This window comes from Euwallacea fornicatus, chromosome 5 (genome assembly GCF_040115645.1).
Source record: "Euwallacea fornicatus isolate EFF26 chromosome 5, ASM4011564v1, whole genome shotgun sequence".
Classification (NCBI taxonomy): domain Eukaryota; kingdom Metazoa; phylum Arthropoda; class Insecta; order Coleoptera; family Curculionidae; genus Euwallacea; species Euwallacea fornicatus.
The window spans coordinates 300092-327911 of record NC_089545.1 but is presented as its reverse complement, the minus strand read 5'-3'; the positions used below and the strand labels follow the sequence as shown (position 1 = coordinate 327911).

Below are 27820 nucleotides of genomic sequence, written 5' to 3'. Positions count from 1 at the left end.
CTCGCAGAAACGGGGCGATTTAATGATCATTGGCGTACGAGAATCGATGGCAACTCGTTACTTTGAGGGAGAACGGACGAAATAAAATGACAACACGGCTCTGTCGTCGACGCCCTACGAGCAGGACGCCGGGACAACGAGAACTCGTTCGAGGAGAGCGTTATCGGCCAACGCGAGAGTTTAGACCCAACGGCCTGAGAAGAAATGAAGACGCAACAAATTCAGACTGGACTTCGGGGTTTGTAATTTCATGGAGATATTCCAGAATAGGACGACACGATTTTCTTTAAAATAAATAAATAAACATATTTCTTGAAGTTGAACAGTGGTCAGTTTTTGTGCAGAAAATATGCTCCCTCGAGAGAGCCTTGACGGGCCTTCCACGACGAAAGTTAATAGAACACTGGGTCTGTCGGAGAAATTCCAACATAAAGATCTCGCTCTCACGCAATGGCCCAACATCTGGGCGGTAAATAACAATGGAAAGGGACCAGAACTCAAACCTCGACCTGCCATCAGGTGCCAAGCCGTGGACACCGCGCCAAGTGTCATTCATCCGGATCACATCCCTCCCGATCCACGAAGTGCGTGAAACAGACAAAGGGCCGCAGTAAGTTAGGGTGGAACCTCTCGCATCAACCCGCGCGAGCGGCACAAGAACCAGAGGGCGTTAGCGATGAGGCGACGGTGTGAAAACATCAAGGTGGTGACTTTCCCACGGAATCGCGACCGGACACTGGGACCTGCATTTTTTCGGGAAAGAGCACCACCCCGCTTGGAGAAGAACCAGAACCGTTCCTCATCTCGTCGCTTAGGAGTAACTTCGCAACTCTCCCGATTTCACGAGACTTTACCAACTTCTAACGCATCTCGTCGCAATGAGAAATCCGTACCGGAGGCGTTATGGTTAATAGTATAATCACCGATCAAGACCAGGAATTTCGACTAGTCTGTGATTAAGTTTGGTGCCGTGCGTGTACCAGAGTGTCTGTACCCTCGCGAACCCCATTATTTCATGGCGGCAGCCCGTCTTCGACTCGAGTAAAAGACCCCGCCAGCGCATTTGGATTTCTCCGTTGGTGCCTAGTGAGGCGGCCACTACTGTGAGGCGGGGGAGCTCGGGAATCCCCCGGCGTAAACGGGGTCTTATTTTCGGCGACACGCGGAGGCTAAGTGTAAAGGAAAATATCGTTCACCTTAGCTGGCAACACTGCCTGCCTCTTTGCAATGGGACATTTCTTCGGTTCGTTTCTGAGTGGCAGCGCCGAAAGCTTCCTATCCAGCAAAATGAATTCCACCACAACTCTACTAAAGCCTAAAACAATACTCTTCTATCTCTTATAATTATGTAAGTATTTAGTTAACAGCAGCACACTCTAATTTAAATTCATTGCCTCAAACGCGCCTCAAGTTGTGGAAATGTGGTAAAACAAAACATGAGAGGTTCGCTTTTCACAATTTTCAAACCTAATTTACGGGGGAAAACTAAAGCAAATAACCAATTTGTTATTCATAAGAACATTACGTGCGCACTGACGCATGATGTATTAAACACTATTGCCGTTGTCATTGGATGTACGTGAGAAAACGCATGCCGAACCATCGACAAACGATAGTGATCGTTGATCGTACGTTGTGCAATACGGGGGGTCGTATGACCCCACTTGGCAGCTAAGGCGTTTAACTTAAAGTTAAAAGTGTCAAGTAATAGTTTATTTTTCAGTTTCTGGCACATTCATTTTCCTAACGCGTTCTCACTTACCATAGTTTTTATTCGCACTTGCATCGGATAAAGTCTGCACCTAGAAATCCGGAAGCCGGCAAGAAATTTCGAAATAAATCCGGTGTTTCCCGTTTTCACTAAATCATAACTACTGGCACTCAGGAAGAAGATCCTGAAAGCGCAAAATTAGTAAAAGATGGAGGGCTCTCTTATTCTGCTTTCAGCGGGATTATAAAATTGCGCATTCGTCCTGCTTTAGAATCTGATGTTTTCATTTGATCAAGTATTTGCTCAGAAATGTGTGTTTTGGAGACAACGAGATGATGACCGTCATCCTCGTCAGGAAATATGAGAGTCATCTTGCGAACTTGGGAGCAATGCGAAGAGTTCGGATAATGGATGAAAGGACCTCAGACAATCTGGAGAAGTCATCTTATTGCCTATTTCTTAAAAGCATTTTCTCTTTCCCATGGGATGTACTCAATGCCCCAAATCCCATTTTTAAGAAAATTTGTGGCAATATTCGTCCCGAATAATAAAATGTCAGTTATTTGGTGAATATTCCAGGGAACTATCGAGGTCTTGCGTTTCTTTTATGCCAAAAGAGTAATTTCGCCGTCTTATTTGCATTTTAGTGCGTACACCCTCCCCCTTCCTCCCCCCCCTCCCCCCCAGGGGGTGCATTCCTTCGCATAAATTCCGCCGTTTAACGATTTCGCAGTTTGTTTCCTCTGCATTGGATAATTATAAAACCATTTTCATGTTGTTCACGTTTCGCCCCGGGGAATTAGAAAAATCCAGGAGCGGCAGCTGTCCATCTGGATCTCGGAACAAAAATTCCGACAGAGTGGAATCTTTTTTTCGGAGCTAATAAATTAAAATACGTTGTTTCGTGCGAACCCTTCCAGAATTCGATACGTGTTACACAAAAAACAACCCTCCCTCGATGTAATCGTCAACCAAAAATTTCGTTTAAGCCGGGTGTCCAAATTAGGACAATACGAACGAAACCTGTCCAGTGAAAGGGAAAAAAATGGACACATTTGCTCGGTATTCCAGAACAAAAATTAACTATTACAACTTCGAGTCCTATTTTCCATTTAAATCAGAACAGAGCGGAATTGCTTTGTTTGATTTGGCCCATTGTGTTAAGCTGGCGCCAGTGTATCATGACTATTCGAAATCATGATTTACTATTGACGAAATATAATTTAAAGGTGCTTTCACGGCCAATGAAAAATTCATTTTTGCCGATTTATCATGTCTTAATTTATTCATTATCGTTGATGCTTCGTTGTCAATCGTACGTCGTTCAGTATTTTGTTGCGTTTCCATTAGAATCGTATTTCCATCACTAAATCAATAAGAGCGGGTGCGAAAGCGAACCCCTAAATAGAGGAAGGACTGTGCTGAAAGTGACAAATATTAATTTAGAAAGAGGGAGTGCGCCCCATCCAACGGGGAAATGTTAGATGTTAAGTTCTACATTATTGTTGTACAGGGCGTCTCTGAAAGGTGCGGAAAAAATGCTGCCGCAAACTCCCGAGGCTAAAATATGACGATCTAACCCGACTTGCCTCAGTCCGAAAGTGGATGATTTCGGACATACAGAGTGTCAAAGTTCGATTTGGTTTCAATTTTTCACGAATGTTCGTTTCAGCAAATGGCGCGTTATCGCGATATTCGGCTGGGGGTGACAAACTGAAACCCGCTTTCGTTCTCATTGTAAAATATAGGGGTCGCCACTCGCAGTACTTCGCACACGTTCAAAACGAAACGACTCTTTTGAGCCGCACCGCATTTTACGTCTAAATAAAATTTCTTATTCTCCGACGTCTTTTCCCTGAAAAGGGTAAGATCTGATTCGAGCAACCGTTTGCGAGATATCTGGATTTAAAAATTCTCAATTGTCATTAATTTTGATCGGAATAAGACTGAACGTGGCCCATCTTTTGGCAGATGAAACTCGCGAGATTCCCGAAAGGCTGTGAGCGGCGTTGTAGTGGACGTTTTTGGTGCACGATCGAATTTTCGACACTCTGTATCTCCGAAACCATCCACTTTTGGCAAGTCGGGTTAGATCGTTACGTTTTAGCCTCAGGAATATGCGCAGTAGCGTTTTCCCCGCACCTATTAGGGACACCCTGTAGATCCGGAGTGCGTCATCCTGAACCAAACTTCTGCTCGGATCAGAATGGCTAAATTGAATCAAAGAAAATTTTCACTTCGTTCGTGTGATTTCACGCTAAGTATATTTCCAAATTAGGGAAACTTACTTAGGACGTATAATCAGTGTGGGGCTACATATAAAACTTCATTACGATTTTCCAAATTGTTTTCCAACCGTGGCGAAAGTTTTGCATAGGATGCCGCACTCCAGATTTACTTATTTTCTTTTGTATGTTGTAATTATTAAAGTTGTTGTTCGTTGTGCGCTACGAACGATTAAAATGTCACTTCCACTTCCCCCCAGTTATGATTTACGGACTCTATACGGCTTCTACTGCGTTCTTCTTTAATCGTCTTTGTCACTTCTTCATCTTCATCCTTACCTTCGTCTAATAGAGTCGCGTTAGATTCTTCGTTTCGGAGTATCGCTGGAAATTAGCGCAGAGCGCTCTCCCCTCATGTGAACGCATACAAATGGACTCGGTGGGTCTTGATCCGTTTCCGGAAGGGCCATAATTTCAGCTCGGGTTCAGTTAATTGCTCCTATAATTTCTCTACCTGCCGATTTTCAATAAAATGCAGTTGTGCTCGCGGATCTCTTGTTTAACGGCGAAGGGGATTCCCACCGACACATTCATCAGAAAATCATAGTTTCATGCGTGCTGCGATTTGTCCTAATGGATCTCTGGACATAATAAAATTACGACTATCATATGATTGATGGGCATATTTTAAAGACCGAACGACTTTTCTGAGTGAAGAAAATGGCTTCCTGATGTTTCGTGGGGGCGATCGTAATAAAAAGACAACAAGGGACCCACGTTTTATATGCTTGATTGAACTCTTTTGATTCGAATTACTTTCGTTCCCCGTCAAATATATTATTAATGATTCAAAATCGTGATCTTCATACCATTTCGTTAATGCACTATAGGGAAAATTCCAATTTCCCGGTTCGGCTCATAGCTAGGATGGATTCACCGATACACACAAACGAATATGGTCTCTTAAACATGTGAATCCCGACCGCTCTGTCCAGAAATCAGTTAAACCAACATTTGTTATTGAAGTTGATTTGTACCAAGTCAATTTCATTCAGTTCCAATGCTGTTGTTCTTTCCAACCTAACAGGATTTGTCGCATCCATTATTCAATAGAGTTGTCCGATTCTACATTGGGAAATATCGCGAAACAAAATAAAATTTTTTAGAGATTAATGCGAAATGAATTGCTATGGGAAATTTACTACTGATGGAATCGTGTTTTTATTATCGGTTGATTATTACCGGGGAAACATTTATTGAGTGACAGCTCCGAGCATTTCAATTCGAAAATTATGGGAAATTCTGGTTGTATTAATGGGAAAATTGTGGGCGACCTAGTTTTTCAGGGAGATCTATATTAATGTTAATGGAATGAAACAATAATGAAATACTAAGGTCGGCATGTTTTTTTTTTTTTTTTTTTTTACCCGGTATATGATTGAGGGCCGATTATGGGCAGCTGCACAAACGGAATGGAAATATTGACAACCCCCGTAATCTCGTTCCTTGCCCTTTCCCTTTGATGCAGCTTTTTACAGATTACGTGTAAAAATTAGAACTAGTCCAATAAACATTTTACGGCCGTTTCGTGCGAGGCCGACCCCATAAAGCAGGAAATAGTTCTGCCTTCTACATCATTTCCTTTTTTTCCTCTCTTATTTACTTTTCCAAGCTCAAAACGTGCTACGAGTTTTACATTTATTGTACTTTCCTCTCTCACGCCTTATTTACGTGTTTTTCACGGTCTCCAAGTGGGCATAACTCAGGAAAAGGCATTTTTGCCGTTCCGGTATGGCTCTCCCGTATGAGACTTTCTCGAATCAGAATCGAAAGATCAGTTCCTGAATAAATTGCGCGGAGCCCTCCGATCCTGGAAAATAATAAAACATTTAGCATTTAAATTATCCGAATAAGGGAAAATTAAAGTTGGAATTCGTTCAAGTTAAGTGGCAAGTGCTGAGGATAACGGCGAGTTCTCCCTAATCAGGGTTAAAATGGACAACTTCCCGAAGACACAAGAAAAGTTCCCGGGCAGAAAATTCAATTAAACTAAACTACCCCAAAAACTACTCAAGTTAAAACTTGTTGTGCTGGTTTCCCAAACTCGGGCGAGACAATTGCATTGTTTTAACTTGCGAGATTATTTTCACTTAGCTATTAATAGGGGACGCTTAACTAGCCTGAATAGGGATTACGCTTTTAGAAATTATAGAAATCCCCCTAACTATTTTACTACATTAGAAGGAAGCTTTTCAGTGAAGTTGTCTTTTCGGAAATTATTCCGTGAGTTATCAAGTGGGAAAAATGAATAATGCCCCGAAATTGATTGATGAAAGCGCCGAGGAAATTAGAGTTCTATTCCAGGATGAAAATTTCATTCGGAGAAACAATAATTTGTTGGGAGGAATCGTGATGCATGGAAAGCTTACGCGCTTCCACGGTTTCGTTCGTGGCGAGCTCCCACAAGGAACGATTCGATAACACGTCGGGACTGGACTAGAAAGCGTGCCAGCAGCGGCGAACGCATGATTTGGTCCGCCAAGACGGGTCAAACGCAAAAGCTCCATTCGAGTCGTGATTAATGGCGAGAAGAGGGAAGATCGAAGCTTTAAAATCGCGAATCATAATTCCGTGCCGGCCCAAAGAAATAATATCAAGGTGACAGACATCCATTTATTCATCAATTTATTAAGACGGTGGGCGCAAAGGTTAAGTCGCTGAGGACGAGATTAATGGATGAGACGCTTTTCCATTTCTCGATAAAGCAGTCCATTAAAAAAATAATTTTCTAAAGAACAAAATGTACTTTATGCGTCATTAGGCTTCGCAGAGTGTCCAAGATCGTTGCGGGGGCAATTTTTACTCGAGCAAATTCGGATTTGATGTAAATCAGTGTCGTCAGCGATGGTTTATGAATCAGCCGAAAGCTGCTTTCGTCGAATTCAAAATAAAATCAATCATCCGGGATTAGCTTATATTATGTAAAATCAATTTAGTCGAATACATCGGAGGAAATCAAAAGGCAGAACTTAAAGTGGAAACGACAAAAAGGCGAAATTTACAATTTAGGCCGAGAAGGGCGACAAGGGACGGGGCGAAATTCGTTTCTGCGAGGCCGAATTTGCCCTTGCTACGGCTTACGATGTGCTTTCACGGTACTTTCGGGCCTATCTTAATACGGTGAGTAATTGGTGTATTGTGTATTAAAGTTAAGCGTCGACACTAATGACGCAGTCGCTTCAAAGTGAATTATAAAGTTGAAGAAACTTCCTTTTCCCGTCATCCCGTCATGGCAAACTCACATATAAAGTGGCGTTATTTTCTTAAGAATCGCCGCTTTCCATGGAAAAGTTCTTTTAGCAAGTTTATCTGATTTGGAAATGATTGCCGCAAGTTTTACTGCCGCTGTAAGCAATTTCAACTCGGTCTAGGAAAGTTCACGCCACAAAATTACCTGCAAAATTGCTTGCTTTGGCTTATGTCCCGGATAAATAAGTTAATAGCAGCTTTAACTACTTTTCACTCGGCGGTGGAACAAATTGCTCCCAAGGGAATAAATATATATTTTCAGTTTTATTGCGTTACACGTTCTTGCGCAACTTTTAGACCGGCATTAACAATACCTGCGTACTTTGTATTCATTATAGGGAAGAAAGTTTAAGAAAAATAGTCTTGACGTTTTCCCTAACAAATGAAAGGTCCATAAATTATTCCGCACAAACTGCGGCAAATTGTGAAAAGAGCGGTCGGAAATATTTAATGAGTTTATGCGCAATAATGGCGGCTTTTTTCTCTCTTTTTTCTTTTTTTTTTTTTCGAAAATCGCAATTTTTATTGTGAACCCCAGAATGCGAAAGCAAGGTCACTCCCGTGATTCCGGTTTAAACGTGAACCCCATTCATGTTCAAACTGAAGTTCTACCGTTCCTGCGCTGTGCAAAAATTTATATTCTTTAGAAGGAAACTGGGAACCAAAGTGCGCAAAAAATCCACAGTTCTGAGCTTACAAGTGAAACTTAAGAAGTAGTTCGTGAAGTTCTGGGCGATAAAGTTAAACCTAATGAGTCGTGCTAACAGCATGTTAACTCCTTTCCCTCAAAATACACATAAAACAAACTAGTAAATTTAGCCACTTCCCGTCTGCTAATTTTAATCTTTAAGCTCACAAAATATAAGTGGATAAACACAAAGACGCCTCAAAATACCCTCGAGGAAGCTGCGAAAGTTTTTACCCTCTCAAGTTTATTGTCGTCAAGTTTTAATGGGCTACATGTTGCGAAACGTGTTTAGAAGTATTTTTAGGGCCCCACGGAGTCAAACTTGTCTGTTCCCGTTAATTTTTTAAAACTTCTCGACATGGAGAAGAATTCGTACCAACTTAGTTAAAGTGTGCTGGAAATGCTTCTTTTTTCTTTTTTTTTTCTTTTTTTTTTCTTTTTTTTTCTTTATGCCGAGTGGTCACGCTAACCGTGTAAAATCCCGGCAAAAGTAATAAGGACGTAGTCGATTTGCGTGGACACCCTGTTCAACTAAACAAAAAAAAAATTACTATTTGCGTCCTAGTACGGTGTACAAATACGTGTCCCAGCCTCATTATGGCGACCATTGACTGCATTAAAACTGTCCCCATTCCGCAAACAAACCCCCACGTCGAGGAATTAATTAATAGTGTGAAATAACAGCTATAGCGGCCACCTGTTCATGTAAAAGTTATTTATTTGATTAGCAACAAATTACTGTGTAAGCTTATTGCTTAATCCATTAATTTAATTACGAATGGTCATTGTTTGAAATTTATTTGAAATTTTAACCACAATATAAATATAACAAAGCGCTGCGAAATTGTTATTAAACGGTTTGTTTTGTATTAAATTTAATCCCTCCAGGATTACATGAAAAGCCCGTCCGCGCGATCGCTCTACATGCTCTATCCGCCATGATACGCTCCGCGGGCGAGTGAGAACTTCCTTGAGTTCTTCGAAGGGATATCGCCAATGTGAATTGTCCGAAAAAATTACCGGTGGCCGGTGCCAAATGTAAGCTTTATTCCCAGTCCTTCGGCGTGGAAGGGGATTAAAACCTATTGCGTGTCGTCAATGCGATTTTATTTCGTGTTAATCCGGTTTCTGCACGAATCATTTTAACAAATAATAATTTATTCGTGACTCTAGGACGATCGTCTAGAAACAACGGACCTAAGTAACAATTGCTTTAAACTCCTATATATTTTAATAAGGCAGGAGGTCTTTTCTGACTTAGAAAATTGGAAAACGTAAATCACAAGAAATCCCGTGTTAATATGTACAAATGAATTTCTAGGGATTAGACCCGAGTTTACTTAATCTCTGAGTTTATTTTGCTGCGTAGGTATGTTTCCTCAGAGAATGCAATTTGCCGTGCCCCCATATAGTAAATTCCGTTGTGGAAAAGTTTTGAATATTTCAGCTATGAAATTGCTAACTGAGCACACAAAATTACCAAAAACGACATGTTTAGAAATTGAAATTTGTCAATAATTAAACGAGGGAAACATTTTTCCGGGCAATATCGGCGACATTTTTCCCGAGGACTTCGACGTCGGTTCGGAGGTCGCGAAGCTGCCACCGCTGGTGGAATTAATTCGTAAAGCGGTCGAGATGCAACTCCGAAGACTCGATGAATTTGGGAGATATCGCAGTGCAACGCAAAATTTTAAATGATCGACTTAATTTATTCACGAAAAACTCCTCCAGTTGTTACTCTAACGCCGACATTAATTATAAATATCAATATTTAGCTAATTCCATAAAGCCCAAATAACAAAATAGACGTTCCATTATGTAACACATAATTTTGTTCAATAATGAAATTTTGATTACAATTATTGAAGAATCGGTTTAATAATAAAGTGACGTGGGTTATTATTAAAATACATAAAGTGAAAATGTGCTTTCAATTTATTAACATCCGTAAGCGGAAAATTGCTAAAACAAATAAAACAGTGTCGGTATCTCAGTAATTGACACCTCTCGACGGCTATGAAGGGCAATTTTGGTAATAAAAATTGGGTATTGTCAATATCGCATTTAATATAGATTTCAAAGGCATGCTCGCGAATGCAATTTCAGAGTTACCCAGTAATCGATGCGGGTTTTTGACAATTTTAAGCTTGCTCCTTTCGTCGTTTTGAATTTTTCAAATTTCGAATCAAACAACTTATCGCACTTAAGTTTTCCACCCCGAACCGACAATATCAAATCGAGCAGTTTTTATTTATGCCAAGGCAGTTAAGTTAATAGTTCATTACGGCCGTAAACTACTCACGAAACTTTGTCAGAAAGATATATCGTTCTAAAATTCTTTTTGTGTACTACATTAACAACGCATACATGGTATTTTAGCTTTATGACTCCCTTGCATACGTACAAACGCAAAGTGGAAGGAAATAATGGCTTTTTAATTGGGTTGTTTTATAATGGAACATGTCCTAGTACAAGTGATCAAACACATTCATTAGCTTAGATCTACATACACTGTTTTGTTTAATCTGGCAAATGTATCGAACAAGGCGTGATTCGGATTGGTGAATTACGGTCTTATACCGTGTAATTCAAAATTTCTGCAATCACTGAATTATTACCAAGTGCCAGTCCCATTAAATCGCTAAAGCTCGCTTTTGTAAGGGTTTATGATTCCGTTGAAAATTCCCTGAGCTGGAAATGTACGACGCTGGTTATAATATCCTATAATCTGCTCTTCCACCATTTATGAAGGCGTAATCCTTATAACTCTACCGAAACCTTTATTTACGTATTATACGTCCCACAGAAGAATGATTTTCTTTCTGCTGTTTTCGGCCCAGAAACAGGATAAGCAGAGCTAATAATTTTACTCTGGAAAATTGGAACGTCACCGGCAAAAATCCGCAAAAAGGTGTCGATGTTTGGAAAAAGTAACAAACCCCGATTTCCACGTGTAAAAATTAGTCAGGTTTCTGTCGCCGTGCTGCGGTAATGGATTAAATAATTTCGCCTTTGATTAAAATATAAACGTGATTGATTGTTTAATCTTTCGTAGTGGGTAAATGCTTTAAGGCTTTCAGGACATGGCACGATACTTAGGGCATAAAATATATGCTTGGCATGAGAAAATGCGCAAAAATTCCACAGGTGCGAGCTATTTTTATGCGGTGATGTCACAATGGAGAGAAAAAGCACTTCTACACTTTAACATTCAAGCAGTTCGCGGATTGTCGATTACGCACATTCGTCACCCGTGATTTACATTCGTGATGTAAGTGACAATAGACACATTCCAGAACTAAAACAAACTTGCGAGCCAAATTTCAGGCGTTATAAAAAAAGGGAAATGGGACACAGTTCGTCACTTAAATTACCTTTGTAAACCTAAAAGCTTTTAACCATAAACTCTGTTGTACCCCTTTAGACCACAAATGTAAACCCATATTAAATTACAGTTGAACCTAACGTGTGTTCAGAAATTCCGTTTTAATTTTAACCGCACATCCTTTATTCCTTAATTTTGAAATGGGCAGGGTTAGTCGGGCCGTGCTAACCATGTGGTATGTGGACGAGAAATAATTAAGGTAGCAGTGTCGGAATTGTAAGAACGGAGACGATAACGGCAACAAACTATTAGATTAGGTCAGGTTGTTACGCGTTCGACGTTAGGAAATGAGCCGAACCTCTGCGAAAATGTTTCAAAACTCGCGTCCGTGATCGGTCTATACAGGGTGTTGAAACAAGATTATAAAACATTTAAAGAGGTAATAGTATGGACCAAAATGTTCAAAAGAGCCTTAGTAAACACGGGTCCCCAAAGTGACGGTTTCGGAGATACGTAAAGTTATTCTTTTTTTGAAAGACTTATTGCTTAGTCATCATCTACAAATAGCAAAACGAAGCATCTAGCGAAAACAAAAAAATGCAGTTGCATAAGGCGTTCAAAGTGCCCTCCTTCCATTTCCAAGCAGGCCGGACATCTTTGCCTGAAGGACGTTCGAACCCTTTCTAAGACCCCCTCGTTGACACTCTCGATTAATCCGTAGCTGCAGCTCCTCGAGTCTACTTATGGGAGTACCACAGACGAACGTTTTCAAACGTCCCCAAAAAAGAAATCTAGAGGGATAAAATCGGGCGTGCAATGTATATACAGGTCCGCCCCTTCCTACCCATCTACGTGGAACAGTTCGGTCTAAATGCTCTCTGGCGGCAATCGAAAAATGAGCCGGAGCACCGTCACGCCGAAACCACGTTTAGTCCAAAGGAACGTCGTCGAAACGATCGTCCATGGTGTTTTGCAGAAAGTTTAAGTGAGCAGCGCCCGTCAATCGGTTTGGCAAAGCGGGAGGACCTAGAAACGAGTCGCCTACAATACCCATCCAAACGTTTAATGGAAAACGTGTCTGACGTCCAGATTTCATTAGAGCATAATGTATAAGTAAATATGTGTATTGTGAAAATTAACAACTCCATTTCGGTCTAATCGGTAAAAAGAACGTTGGCGAGAAAACGGGGGTTTCCGGCATCGCTGCGTAGAAACCAGCGGCAAATAACCGAACGTGCTTGAGGATCAAGTGGATTTGAGGCCTGTACTCGTCGTACGCGGCACGGATAAAGCAGCCCCTCGTGGAGGGTTGTCCGAACGAGAGGAACGCTAATTTCTACCGCAGCTGATATTCTTCGCACCCTCGTCCCTGGATTATGGTCCATCCGCGTTAAAATTTCTTCTTCTACACTAGGAGTAGGTCCCGGCCTTGATCTTCCGGACGAATAGCATCGTTTGTCCGACGAACCGGTGTCGCGCCATCTTTGATGAATTGTTCCAAACATACGACGCGGAGGAATCTGACGAGTTGGACGAGCCTCGGCGGAAAGACGTCGCGCGTTGGTGGCAGTGCCGTCAGCACGGCCGCGCGTGAAATGTGCGTCGGTTAATTCTGCGTTAGAGTAAACGGCAGCGGCAGATGAAAACTTCTACGCAGACGACGCTTAATGCTTATACCATGATAAGAAGATGGAGGTTTTTGCAATGTAAAAAAATTGGGTAAAAAGAGAATAATTTTTGTTCGTTCGTAAATAAATAAGTCTTTCAAAAACGAGTGATCTTCCATGCCTCCGAAGCCGCTGCTTTGCGGATCCGCGTTCGCCAAGACTGTTTTGCGTATTTTGGCCGGCAGCGCTGCCTCTTTAAATATTTTCGAATCTTTTTTTAACACCCTGTACAATATTGTTTTGAATTTTGGATTTAGTGTTCGAACGACCTACTAGTTGCTATTCAGAAACGATGTAAATGCGATATTCCTAAAAAGGCGAAAGCGCATTTTTTTAGTTTTAGTTATAAAAAGCCGATTAATCGAAACAACGCAAACAGGTAGCGATAAAAATAAAACAAATGAGGCTCTTTCAATCCCAGTTTCCAATTCGGATGAGCCCTCGCGCCGCTACCGATAAAATATATGTACTCTTTCCAATATTCGACATCATAACATAAATTCTTTACAGTATGGGGTCATAAACCAAAATTATATCGGCAAACTGAATTTCAATTTTATACGTATAACCTGTGGTCCTGACTAGACATTTTGTCGCATTATACTTTTGGGCAATATGGATAAGACCCTCGAGATACACTGTAGGAATTTATTTAAAAAAACAATATCCTTTAGGTAATAGAGAATAAAACAGCTCGAGCTGCGCCATCATTTTTAAGCAAATTTCGCAATTTCTACTTTGTTCGTTTACCTCCAGGTATATGGTTTCTAGCAAGTATTAATAAATTTGTTTAAATAGGGGAAGTTGACGCTGAAAAGCAAGAAGTTTTAATTGCCTGGAAATAAGGCCGTTACTTACGCTACGCTATACCAATTAGTCCCGCTACGTCATAATTTAACATGCACGTAATGGGACAGATTTAAAAATGGGAATCGACATGCCATGCAAAATAGGATTTTCAGTTCCCAGTAGAAAAAGTATGGGAATTGCGTTAGGGTTCAGTCCTTTTTCTGTCCCCCGTTAAATCAATTTTTGATAACTCATGTAGTCACTGGCTTTCCACTAAATTTTATAGGCTGAAACCAATCAATTTATGGAAAATTAAACTAATTCATTAGGAAATTAGCTGCCTCAAGCCCCAACATAAATCATGTCGATATTTTAATTGCGATATTCAAATAAAAGCGATGGGCAGCTGGAAATCCAATCGATATTCCTGACGGATAACTAACGGGCCTTAAGAAGTTCAAAGGTAAAAGCCCACCTTAATTTTTTTTTACGAAATAGCTCAGTAGGCATGAATAATCATCATTATATTTGCTAAAGAGTTCCGTGACGACACTGCTTTCCGACTTCGTCCAATACTGTAACGGTGCCCTATTTTGTTGTGTCATGAAACTCGGATTTTGTCACCTTTCGTTAATGATTTTGGCATTTGAGGACGTCGATGATTACGGCGAGAGGTGCCATTGTTGATCCAAAAGCAGGATTTCTTTCGGCCGTAACGACTGTTTTTCCTGGAAAAGTTGTCATGCCGGAGCGGACGAAATCCACTTCTTAAGCGGGACATCATCGAGTGGCGCTCTTTCAATATCGCTGATTCTTCTAAATAAAATTTATGCCACAGTTTTAGCTATGCATAGGAAGTTTAAACGTTGTCGTTCCTATCTACTGAACCAGCTAACTGCAAACTTAACTAATGCTAACTTGCCTCCGTTACGACACGCAATGAAATTACTTTCACTCTATTGAAATACAGCCAATAGAGCAATAAATTATGCAACCTAACGACCAAATTTACGTTTGAGCTCAGGAATTGTATCGATGTAATCTTGCCCGAGGGATGCCTAAACTGCTTACAAGGAGTGAGCTATTCCAGCTATATTTTCCCATTAATTTTGTCGTGGGAAAGAAGATTTCGATGCGATATAAGAAAACTTTAACGTTCAATTATTATTTTTGACGTAACATTAATCCTCTTTAGGAAACGTTCGCGTCTAAGCTTTTATTTACATGTTTCCAGTCCATGTCGTTTCCTCACATACCATAACTTAATTGACCTCTCATTGCCAAAATTTACATAAAACTAGCGTGATACCGGCATTCTTGCCGTGGGGACAAAAACCGTAAAGACTAAACCGAATTTATTGCCATCCTTAACCTTATTGTTGTAGATATTTTACCATATTTTGCTCACTCAATTTAATATTTCCCCGGTGGGACTTCTTTTTCCACTCGGGGCGTAAAATATGACACTTGAACTGGGGGATAAGGACGAACAGAATATAAAGACGTCTGCATAAAGTGGATTATTAGAGACTCTTTCGAGATTCCGATGACGGGATCTTCCAAACCAGATTCAATTTATTTTAATAAGCTTTTCAGTCGAAGGTTTACGCCAGAAATGAGCAAGATGGGTAATTAGGTCTGATGGACTGTCTTTTACTAGAACAACTTATTTTCGGGCAAATGATCATCTACGCAAATCGAGGAAAGTACCGTTCCTAGCCCCCAACTCCAGACCTCGATAATTTGTCTAAGAAAAACGTAGGGTTCTTTGTAAACCATTTTCAGAGATGTTCACTTGTCCTTTCCCTTTCCATTATACGGGGTGTCTCGGGATGAGGGGGTCAACCACATACTCCTCGGTCAAAAACATATCGATTCACGGTGACGTACTTATATACGAAGTTGTCTCCTGGAGACGCAGCCCGTCAAAATCTAATTTTTTTTTTCAATTTTGCAAATCAGTCGAAAACGGCTGTATGGACTGTAAGGAAATCTGGTGCATGGTCTTTTTGCTTCTATGGGCCCGTTGCACGGGGGTAATTATTTCAAAACCATCAGGGGTGGTGGTCAACTCCTAGAAGGTCGAACGTTAAGTCCATCACGACTTTTTTATTCGCTCACGAGGACTGTTGGTTTTTTTTAATGTGAAATATCCGGTCTATTATGCAACTTTTTCATCTCTTGCCGAATTTTGATTCGGAGCCTCAATTAGACGGAAAAAATTTAATTTTTCATTTCGATTTCCGGAACTGACAAGGACGCGGTCACCAGCTCGGCTCGTTCTCGACAATGTCGGCGAATGCAGAGCCTTCACGAAGAAACGAAAGCATAAATTTCAATGAACAATTAATTTAATGAATGCTCGACACGACCGCCCCGTTTTTGAGCAAAGAAATTCACACGTCGAGGAAAATTCAAAATCGTCCATCGCAACATCATTCGATCATCGCGAATTCCATCAGCTGCTTGCAAGATTTGATTTTTTAGGTGGGCTTCGCCTTGAATTTTCCAAATTTTTCAATTTGGAGACTGCCGATTTGGAAATGTTTCCGCATGCACTCTCGCACTCGTGTGATAATTTCCCTGGCAAAATCCCAATGTGCGCAACATATCTGTTGTCTGTCCAAACGTATACATTCTTCCAAATTTACTTAAAACTTATGAAATCTAGCCAAATCCGAAGACTCTGCGTTCACTGACGTTGTCGAGAACGAGCCGAGCTGGTGACCGCGTCCTTGTCGGTCACCGGGCAGTTCCGGAAACCGAAATGAAGAATTAAATTTTTTACGTCTAATTGAGGCTCCGAATCAAAATTCGGCAAGAGATGAAAAAGTTGCATAATAGACCGGATATTTAACATTAAAAAAAATCAACAGTCTTCATGAGCGGATAAAAAAGTTCTGGTGTATTTAACATTCGACCTTCTAGGAATTGACCACTACCTCTGATGGCTTTGGGATAATAACTCCCGTCTAACGTGCTCCGAGAAGCAAAAAGACCATGCACCGAATTTTGTTACAATCCACACAGCCGTTTTCGACTGATTTGCAAAATTGAAAAAAAAATGAGATTTTGACGGGCTGCGTCTCCAGGAGACAACTTCGTATATAAGCAATCACCATGAATCGATGTGTTTTTGACCGAGGAATATGTGGATGAGCCTTGACCCCCTCATCCCGGGACACCCTGTAATCGCCACGTACTCCCTGTGTGTCATAAGCTAAAACATACAGCTTTTGCGTCGCTTCCAAAATCCCAAAAAATCACCGTCAAAAATTGACCAATCCGCGTGTGTTTTTAACCCTCGGCATAGCTACTAAGAGGATCTGAATGTTCGTACCAATAACATTTTCCTATCTTCCTTTTTTCCTTCTTTTCAGCCTGTTCAGCTCTGAGAAACGTCCAACTGAAGATGCCTTCGGCAGTGGTCCGAGGTGAAGACGCGACAATGCAGTGCTTCTACGATTTGGAAGGGGACAAGTTGTACTCGGTGAAGTGGTACCGTGGCACTTTCGAGTTTTTTCGCTTCTCACCCAGTGAGTTTCCTCCAATTAAACAGTTTAAAATTCGGGGAATTAATGTCAGGGAGAAAGACTCTAGGGACACCCAAGTGGTGTTGGAAAGAGTGAGTAGGGATATTAGCGGTGCCTACAGCTGCGAAGTCACCGCAGACCAACCTAGTTTTTTTACCGATCTTCAAACTGCGGAGCTCAAGGTAAGATCTCCTGATTTGGACATTTTTATCATCTCGTCAAATTAGATTGTACCAATAGCGTGTGTTCGGAGACAGGGATTGCCGTTATTAACAGAATTTCGTGACGGGTATTATTCACGTGAAAAGGTATAAGTAAATGGCATATCGTACGGCGTTCCTCGAATGAGGTTATGATCGTGTGGAGTACTGAGCGACGACCAAATGGGAGGAAGAGAAATATCAAATAATAAAGGATATATTGTCAATATAAAGGAAACGAGAGGACAGTCGTATCGAAATTCGTGGTTTCTGAAATTTTATCAAAATTGGTTAACGAGTTCTGTGCCCATTGGGAATATTTGTTATTGAACATTCATGTGTACCACTGTTGCAAATTATATCCCTAGGCATCAACATATGGTACATTCACAATTCGTAAACGAGTATGTGATGAATGCACACACTTTAATTGAAATATCTAAACATAAATAGTTACTTTTGCACTGTTGACTAGTGAAACAATTACTTCACAAAATAACGCCAAATAGCGTAGATATCTGTAGTTTTTACGAACGATTACCCTAAAAGCTGCTGATTCCCTTCACCCCTGTCTAAATTGCGCCCCTAAACATATTATTTGTTCGTGATCGCCGTTCCGCTGAAAGTATACCGGAGCATAACTGTGTCGTTCTCGATAGAGCTTCCATTTTAACAATCAAGATGATGAGATCTTATTAACTCATTTCCAGGTAATTGACATCCCCAAGAAAGATCCCCACATCGACGGCCTAAAAACTCGGTACAAACACGACGAGATCCTCAAAGCCAATTGCACATCAGAGGGATCAAAACCGGCTGCTAATCTCACATGGTACATCAATGGAATTCCCGTTGAAGAGAAATTCGTCGAACATCACATGCCATCGCTGTACAATGAAGACAATTTGGTGTCGTGAGTATTATTCAATTTTACTCGTCCGAAAATAATTAGTTTATTAACGCGTAGTCCCGAGCTCAGACCTACGGCCAAAGGCCCTTTGAGCGCAGCACTTCCTGGGTTTTACGTAATGATTTCAAATGATTCTTCTTGCACACAATGTCGTGCTCGAAACTGCAACTAGTTTGCATTTACTATCCTTTTTCCAGCGTGCTAGACTAGTACAACACTGTGATGAAAAGCAAGGACAAATAGCAGCCTAGCTTGGTTATATGACTTTCGCGTGATGTTATTCTCACATGCCGAGATGCCTGTTCATTTTTCTTCCAGAACAAATGGTCTCGTTTTAAATTCCGGCCCAAGAAAACATGCGAAATGTTCCTCCTGGGGATAATTTTTTAATTTTTTAGTGGGTGCTTTATTAGCAACACACAAAGTAATTTCAGCTTAAGAAGAATTATTTAAGTCAAAATTTATTCATGTCGAGCTGTAGTCTACAACACCTAACAGTAAAGTCCTCGTAAAACCTCTCCAAATTGTTATTATCGGAATTTTCTCTTGAGCAAAATGGGAAAAATCACTATTTACGTGTTACCTATAGCTCTCAAATATGGTAATATCAGCACGTTAAACCTTTCCAGAATACGAGGGTCGAATATTAAGGGAGGGTGCGGATCAAAGAAGACTAAAAAAGAAACTTTTGATTCTATAGTAATTTTTTATCCATGTAGGTTTCCAGCATAAGAGTCTTCAAGCGTAATTCATGCTCCTTTTGAAGAAGCTGGGAGGGACGTAGCAGAAATTTCCATATCGTTCTGGTACATTTGAGTTTGATATCTTGACGAACGTCCCCGATTTGCCTGCGAGTTGTCTAATGTGGAAGAGATCGTAGCCGTTGTCTACGTATCTTATTTGTAAATCGTTTCATGGATTTCAGTGCGTTCTTACCTGAAATTAGACGTTTGCCTCCTGCCGCTGAAGACCCTTCGTCGCGGTCCGCTCAAACGTATTCCTCTGTTCTAGCATGGGTCGAAGTGAGTCAATCAAAAAAATTCAAAAGTTCAATTTTCCGGAATTATGGCAAAATTTCTTCAAAGCCTCCGCCCTCACGAATTCCCTCAGGCCTTAAATTTGACAGCAAGTTGCTGATCCTTGAATTTACTGATTTATCGGCGAGCGCTAAAGAGTTTATCAATCAAAAATCGTTCGTTTCACGATAAGTAAATTTTATGCTTTCTAACCCTAATTCGTCATACAACCAATTTCGGTGTGGTCATGCCCCCTCTTATTCGTAACTCTTGAGGATTTGCCGAATTTCAAGTTCACTTGTGCAGATGATCTATTTGGGACGTTGGAATTATGAAGGTGAAGTTCGGCTCTTGCACGGAGCCATTAACAACGATTGAAGATTTTAGGAAAATGAAAATCAGTCAGGAAACGATCGGTGCAGTAAATCCAACATTTCTCCAATTGGGATTGGAGGTGATGCAAGTTTGCTTTTTGTCACCTCCCTGTGCTCGACCTACTCCACGTACATGTATTCAAAATTGCTAATTGATCACGGTGGCACGATCGCAGCGATTTCCAGACGGCGATATCCAGAAAAACAGCCGGAATTGAACCTATCTAGGTGCATGAGGTTATAGCCATGGAGATAATTTTATTTTTTTGGGGGGGGTAATTTGAAACGAATTTGTTAACGAAAGTGCACAGACACGCGCACGTTGGCCTTCGCGGCCCCGTCTTCTGGCTCTTTTAACCGAAAAACCGGAACAACGCCACTTGAAGCTTAATTGTTTATGGAAAACAGCAAACCCGCACACGCAGGTGATTTTTGCCTCCGTGAAACATGTTCGTTTTTAGAGTTATCTTAACGTGGTGTAGTGCTCTTCTGAAAATTCATACGGGTTTGTGGATGGAGGGATTTTAAGACGTGCCTCAGATACCGACGACTACAAAGAGTGCACGAGAGAAAAACGACCGAATCCACAATAAAAAAGGCTTTTTACGGAAGAAGAGTCTCTTTATTCACTTTTCTGCTTTGTAAATCCATATCTATCCATCCATCCACGAGTAAGGCATTTAACTGGAAAACCATTTATCAAAAGGCCAAGGACGGAAAGCGGGGAAGCGTCATGCCTATGGTGTCGGGAATGGGATTATTTATGTATGTTTAAGAAGACAACCGTCCTTTGATAGCGCTTTTTCAGAACTAAATCTCATGTTAGGACTGGTTAAAAGGGAATATTCGGGGCGATTATGATTAAAAATCTAAAAACACATAGCGTAAATATTACCGAAAACGAGGGAAAAACGTGCGCGTTTTCGAGGTCTTTTTGTCGAAGTATACCAAGCTCCAGCGGGAAAATGACGAATGAAATATTTAAGCATTTTTGAGTTAATGCGGAACTCAGCACCACACATCACTGTTCTCTTAAACCGAACCATAAAATGGAAGTCTAAAATCTTGTCGCACGTGTGCGTGAGCAATCGCGTTTCGCAGGGATCGTGTGAGCGTATCGAGTTAATAAAAACTCAGAATCACTCGTATCCCTCCTATAAATTCGACGCCTCGCAAGGCTTTGAAGGCAATATAACCAACCACGTTTTACATAGAATTCGGGCACTGCAACAAAGAAAAATCTTATCAATAAGACAATCTCTAAATCAGAAAGCATCTCGAATAACCTGGAAACTCCGAAAATGCATTAAGCTGTAACGTATTCACAGCTAACACGTTTAGAAACTTTTCGCTCAGATCTGAAAAGTTATTACATTGCCGATCTGAGGAAATAAATTCAGGAAGCCGGGAAACTTATGTTTTGAAATTTCCTCAAAGTACACCACGGATGCGAGGCTCTCGTAGAGTTATTAGTTTCCGTTACTTTTCATGAAACGCACAAACTAAACACTCCGAGGATAAGCAAATATTTGATGCATGATCTTATGAAGCTTTATAAAAGGCAAATAATTGGATTTGCTTTGTTTTCTAATAGGGTATGTTCAACGCTTATTAAGTTCTTGTCTTTGTTTTGCAACGCAGAGGAACATGATCTATTGTAGGGTTATTTTGTTGCAGGCGACTGTGCGGGTTTTGTGTTAATTAAGGTCGTAACTGAGCCCGTTATTTTGACATTTTTTGGTTTATAGAAGGGGTTGCGAACAGAGCGGTAACGAAAGAATGGGATTATGCAACATTATAAAATAACTCCGGTGTCTGTTGCAACCATTTGGGGGAATTGTGCAACCTATAAAAACGGGATAATCAACTCTTGGCCTGGATAATGCGAAGATAATGTATTTCGACGCACCTTATCAAAGAATTAAAAAAAAAATACAAGTAAATTTGCTGTTGATATTGCTTATCGTATTCAATTTCACTTGTTTTAATAATGACGAAATTTGGTGGTCTAAGTACGAAGAGGGAGATTGCTTAGTCGGGGGGGGTCACGAACCACGATTTCGATCAGACATCCGACACCGTTCCGACACGAAGAAAAGAAAAAAGATAGAGCGAAATCACCTCGATTATCCCTTAGGTACTAACCCCGAGGAGTTCCGTCCAGGGGCGCACCACCACCAAGAGCCCTTACGGGCTGCGGCCGCGCCGGACGCCATAAATCGCGGCCATCTGGCGAATACCCATACGGGTCGCTTTCCCGGGAACACTGCGCAGGCCCAGCGAACTGCAGATCGCGGCAATAGTTCCGACAGAGAAAGCTTCTTTCGACTGGGGTAGCACATCTCCCGGCCATAAAGCGCCCTTGGTCGTGGCCTGATGTGGGCGTCGTGGTCTGGCACCCGGGTGATGTTCTTAGGATAAGTATCGAGATAAACGGGCGTAACTCAAGGTCGAAATAAAAAAAAAAACAAACAAATAAACTGCAACAAAAAACCAATACCTGGAAGTCCCTAACGCTTATCGATTGTTCGGGTGGCAGTTTGGCAGAAAACCATTGCGAATCCTCCAACACGTGTTATTCACAATCGATCTTTCCCATTGTTAAAAATTCCTCCTCAAATACTTCAACCCGCTATAACAATTTATGTATTTCTTTATTGTCTACCTTACTTATTAAAACCCTTTGTTATACTCACTACCTGTAAATTAATTAATTAAGTCTTCCGCAGGGTATATAACCAAGGTATAGTTTGACCTAAATCGGGACACATGATATTCCACTCGGTTATCAGTAATAGTATGCAAATTTTGCGTTAATCCTCTTGGAAATATTCATGTGTCGGCTTTCGATTATTCGCAATATGTGCGTTATAATAGTACATAATTTGAAGTAATTCATCATCGTTCAATCATAGGTTTTCAGGCAATAAGGCAGATTTCATTTGGTCGCGGTTTGAGCCGGACTTTGTTGTTTTCCGCGAGCTCGATCGCGTGGTCAATCGCATTGTCGCGCGTTAAGATTTTTGCGCGCCCGCGCGCGGCGCACACTACCGCACGCATGCCACGGGACAAAGGGAAATCTTTCGAACTGAGAAAAATTTATCTTCAGGCTCTTTCTGGAATATTTTAGTGTAAACATCAATTAACTTTAACTGGAGGGAAAATTTTCCTAAACTTGAGGGTGCCTTTCCGGGGACTTCTATCTAATGGATTTTACAGCGGAGAGCTTAAAGGATTCCGAAAACAAAGAAGAATATTTCGAGCCCTGAGGATCTCTCGTCGAGCTTCCGAAAAAATTTTAATAGAAACATGCATGTGAAAAATCCTTAAAAAATTCGAAAATCTCCGCACGGGATCGTGGGAGGGGCAACGATGAAATAAACACAGTCCATTGGGGAAAACAAATACGGAATCTACGACAGAGAAAAATCTTTCCCGGCCCGAGAGTCGTCTACTTCTCGCGCACTTCCTGACAGAAATAGTTCAAATATCTAAACGAAGGTTGACGGTAGAGAAGATCTTCGCCAATTTAAGGGTCCCCCTCCAGGCTCCCCCCTCTGATGGATTTTGAAGCAGGGGCGCCGTTTCGTTTTTTTTTCGGAAACTTCGGGATGATTTTAATGCAGGAAACTTTGCTATAAACAAATGGCCGCGTGAATCTCATTTAATCTTCCATCTTCTCTTGTTTCCTTCTCCGACCTTATCGTCCATCTGGCCCGAACATTTCTATTTGTTTCGTTTACACCCGGCTTACCGTTTTCAAACGTATAAATACAATGGTGCATCACGTTTGGGCCGGAAGCTCTCTCGATTTTTGAAGTTTGCTAGGCATCAACCCCGTTTCCACGAGAACTCCCGTTTTCACCCTGAACATCACGAAACGTAATGAGTTCGCAGTAGGCACGGTACGAAGCCTTCCAGGAACGATACGAGCACCTAGATCGAGATCTATTTTTTTTTTTTTTTAATCCTGGAACGAGTTGTAGTGAAAGAGGGTAAGTGCTTAATTTCCATTGGCTCCTTCCGCTGGAACCGAACATGGCATTAAATCTAAAAAACCTTTTCCCCATCTAAAATAAAATTCATTCCTCTATTACCAAAGCAGCAAAAAAGTTCACAAAAAACCGTAATTTATTACTTCGAATGTTTCAAAATGAAAAGTCCGGCTTAGCAGAACGTTTTATTCACTTTTAACTGGGAAAACAAATTATTACAAGTAGCTGCCTCGCGGCAAACTAAAATGTGCATTTAAATTTACTTAAAAAACCTTCTGGAGGTCTTTTATATTCCGGCATCGTTGCCAAACTTGTCATATTCACGCTAAACGTGTGCATTTAATTTGTGTAAATTGAGCATTTCTTTTTCCGAAGGTTTACACGAAACATCAACCGAGAATATTTTGTTTCAGGGCACATTCTTCCATAAGAATGAAAATCGTGAGGAACATGTTTCAGGGGGGCAAGATGAAGTTAAGGTGTTCGGCCACGATGCATCATCTGTACCACAAAAGCTCGGAAAAGAGCATAGAGCTGGTAAAGAAACGACACAGGTCGGTAGAAAAAAGTCGTCTTTAATTCAATTTTTGCTATTTAAATGGAAGCTCACAGTCGCTAACTTGAAGGAATTTTATTATCTTTTCTTGAATTACATGCTTCCAGTTATTTCTGTTAAGTAAAGAGTCTATTTGTTCGGAATCCCGAACCGCTTGCAGTGCTGCCACGACTGCAAATTACATTCTTTTCAATCTTAGCTCCTGTTTTGCAGCTTTTATTATACCGAATTGCTAGAGGAAACGGTCTTTGTTGGTCATGAAAAAATTAAGTGTTTCTTAAAACATTACATTTCAGATCGCCTTATAACTGGACCACCACAGAGCTGTATTTCGAGCATTGGGGTGTACCAGCGGAAAGGCCGCCGCAAGCTACAGGTGACTATTGCTCCTATCGCTTAATTAAGGATCGCTTTACCAATTCCTGGCAAATTCACGTGAGGGATAAGTCCTCACGGATCTTCCGTGTTTTTTTTTTTTTTTTTTTGGTAAAACTCCTTCGGGTCTCCTCGTGGAAAACATTCTACAGACCTTAGTTAGTTTTTCGTAGTTGCACGTCGAAAACCGCAAGGCGGCCCTACACATTACGGAAGAAGCAGGTGAGAAAGTGACAGCCTTAGCTGTTCTCCTTGTGCGCATACCGAACTGAGCAGAATTAAATGTTCGGGCACGTTCTCCGAACAGTGCGCCTTTTTAGTGCAGTTTTAGGACCGTAGAGGGGTCACCCCTCCTAACTGCTCCTCTCCTCATGTTCTTCGACGAAGGTATATTTCACACACCCCAACGTAGTGGCAATTTCTCAGTCAGCTTTAACCTAATTAAATAAACAAACTTACTAAACTCTGCATCTAAGGAATGACACTCATTCCACCTGCCTAATTGCATATAGTTTTTTGAGAGAGGCGTGAATGTTGTAGTTTAAATTTAAATGAAACACGTTTCCAGGATATCTAATCTTGGGATCACTGAATTTATTACCATTTATATACCTGTAACCTGTAACACCGGAGGGATTTTGGGCCGAGGTATTTGCATAAAATGGCCGAAACTTAGTTTGAAGGCAAACGCTTTTTAGAGAGCGGCTTTAGAGACTAGCAAACATTTTAGTACTAGCTTTGGAGATAAATTCCTATTTTTACAATGTTGAAAAGGGTCTGGGTGTACACAGGAATTGTCTAGCTGAAAATCCGACAAAACATCTTCAGCTCGGGGATAATGTTATTCATGAATTATTAATAACCTCGACCTAAAATCTATCAGCCTCAGTTGGTTGCTGAATATGAATAATGTATCTGGTTTCGAGTGATAATTTTTCCCACCAGGCGAATTTGTTGGTTTATAATTTAATTTTCTAGTATTATCCATTTTCCGTGATAAATAATGCCGACTTTTGTGTTCCAGAAATCGATGCATAACGCAAAACGTTTCAATACCCGAAAAAACTCAAGTGAACTTTGTTATAATTTCTGGACGAAAAAAATCATCAATCAATCCCAGGCAAATAAAGTAAAGGAATCCCTTCCCAAGGGGCCACTTCACCTACAAAAGCGGGGTTCGAATAGTGGGAATTGAAATCTGCACAAGTGGGGAAAAGATTGCTCTCTCAACAGTACTTAACACACCGCTCAAGCACATTTTTTTTCCCCTTTTCAATGGCAGATTTATAACTGTAACCTTAATCTTAGGGCTAAAGTCGGCTTCCCACGGCATATACATAGGTCAGCGAACAGGGATTGCCGAGATAAAGACTTTGTCGAGCGCGGTCGAGCTTGCTGGTACTCAATTTTCTTCTTGGTTTGGTCGGAGGATCGTGGAAAACCGACGTTAGCGGAGATAAAAAAGATTGTGACTTTAATTGTTAAACTTTTACCTGCACTAAAAATAATTTGTCTTTGTTGCAGTGGAATTTGTGACTCGCAGCCAGGCGGCAACGGTCACAATGGACCTGGCGGCAAAATTTATTTGGGCCACCGCTATTCTGCAGTTTAATCGGTGATAAACATTTTAATTTATAGTGCGAAAGCGGTTTTATTTGAAATTAATTCCCATTTACCTCTCTACTTGATGTGATATTTAGTTTAAAATGGGGACAGTTTATATTTCAATTGTAAATAAAAGTATAATTTTGTATCCTGCGTTCCAGCCATTGCAGAACATGTAAATAAGTAAAACTTGTGTAAATAAAAATATAAATATGTATTGTTTGCAAAAATAAGTTTTAAGGTGGCTCATTTCGAAACCAAGGAGAAATCCTGCGGACCTCTTGGTGGGCAGCGCAGTGGCGCAAGGCGATGGGGGGCGAACCGAAGGTGGTGAGTGTCGGGGTGAACTTTTCGTGCTCGAACCATTGGCCTTGTCATTCGTGTTCTCTTTGCTCACCCTGCACGTTTGTTTCACCAGTTTACGAAATTTTTAGTTGGGATCGGAAATGAGAAAGAAGCGACGTACGTTTATTCTTTAGACGTATTGTCTTCACGTTAAAACGTCTGTGAAATTGGTTTTCTGGCAATCCAAGGGCAAAATTTATACAGCGCTTAAGTGGGCCTAATGCAGGCAAAAAGCGACCTCTGAATGTCAGATTACGGTCCGAATTCAACACCATACGAAAGTAAGGGTAATGGCAAAAAGACGAAATTGAGATATTCATCAGGATGAATTGGCGCTGCAAGGTTTAAAGTAAGTATGAAATCATGATTTCGGGTCATGATCATATATACATATATATATATTTTTTTAACCATTTGAATGAAATAAAAGTTCCCGTGCTGAGGAAGAACCTCCTTTGCAGTGTGAGGAGGCAAAAAATGGAAAATCGATAGGGATTTCTGAGAATAGGAAATCTGAAATCCGTCGGCCGAAAATTATACTTAGAGTCAGCTCTAAGAAAAACAACGGAAATCCCCTCGAAAGCCTCCGCACGTCAGGGTCTCGAGCAGAAACGTGAACGAATGTAACTACAAGAGTTCGAATAATTCTCTGCGACGAGGTTCATGCTTAATGAGGCTCAATATATTTTTGCCTCCAAAGTAGCGAGATATCGTTGAAAATCTTCCAAAACCGATAATAATCAGAACTTGCAGGTGCATTTCCTTGTTTTCTTCCTCCTCAAGTTTCGGGTGTGCGATTCATCATCGTCACTGTCTAGTGCTTTCATTTCATTTTCGGATCCGAATTTTCATTTCGTTTTGTTCTTCATTCTTCTTAAATCCAATTATTTAGACGTATCAGATCATCAAGGGCAGTTCCCTAAGTAGACAAAAACTTGACGTAATTAGTGTAATTCTTTAATTAGGGTTCTGACACCTGCGACGAAATTGGATCGACCCTTCTCGAGCTCAAAGGAGGACGGACCGTAAATTAATTGACTCGAATGTTGCGGCCTAGCTTCCAGTCAAGGGTAAAAACATCACTCAAGGTGTCAATTTCTATTGCCCTTTTAGTAAATAGGATTGTTCAGCCATTCTCGCAATTTGCAGGAATTCGTTTTTTGTTCGAGTGGGTTTCGTAGGTATTTACTTAAG

The 27820-nt window shown here is 40.8% G+C and overlaps 1 protein-coding gene across 7 annotated transcripts in view; it reads left to right on the top strand.

Annotated features, from left to right (window-relative positions):
• Positions 1-26471, top strand: part of LOC136339085 (uncharacterized) — a 46403-nt gene extending 19932 nt beyond the window's left edge. For 3 of the 7 annotated variants that reach the window (XM_066282045.1, XM_066282047.1, XM_066282042.1), the window contains exons 2-6: positions 17098-17432; positions 18161-18363; positions 24159-24299; positions 24598-24677; positions 25985-26471. In XM_066282045.1, the coding sequence (XP_066138142.1) occupies positions 17098-17432; positions 18161-18363; positions 24159-24299; positions 24598-24677; positions 25985-26127 (902 nt within the window). In that variant the 3' untranslated portion in view covers positions 26128-26471. Of the gene's footprint in view, positions 1-17097; positions 17433-18160; positions 18364-24158; positions 24300-24597; positions 24678-25700 lie in introns of all 7 variants that reach the window. The other 4 variants (XM_066282044.1, XM_066282046.1, XM_066282048.1 and 1 more) reach the window with 4 other exon arrangements.
• Positions 26472-27820: the final 1349 nt, after the last annotated feature.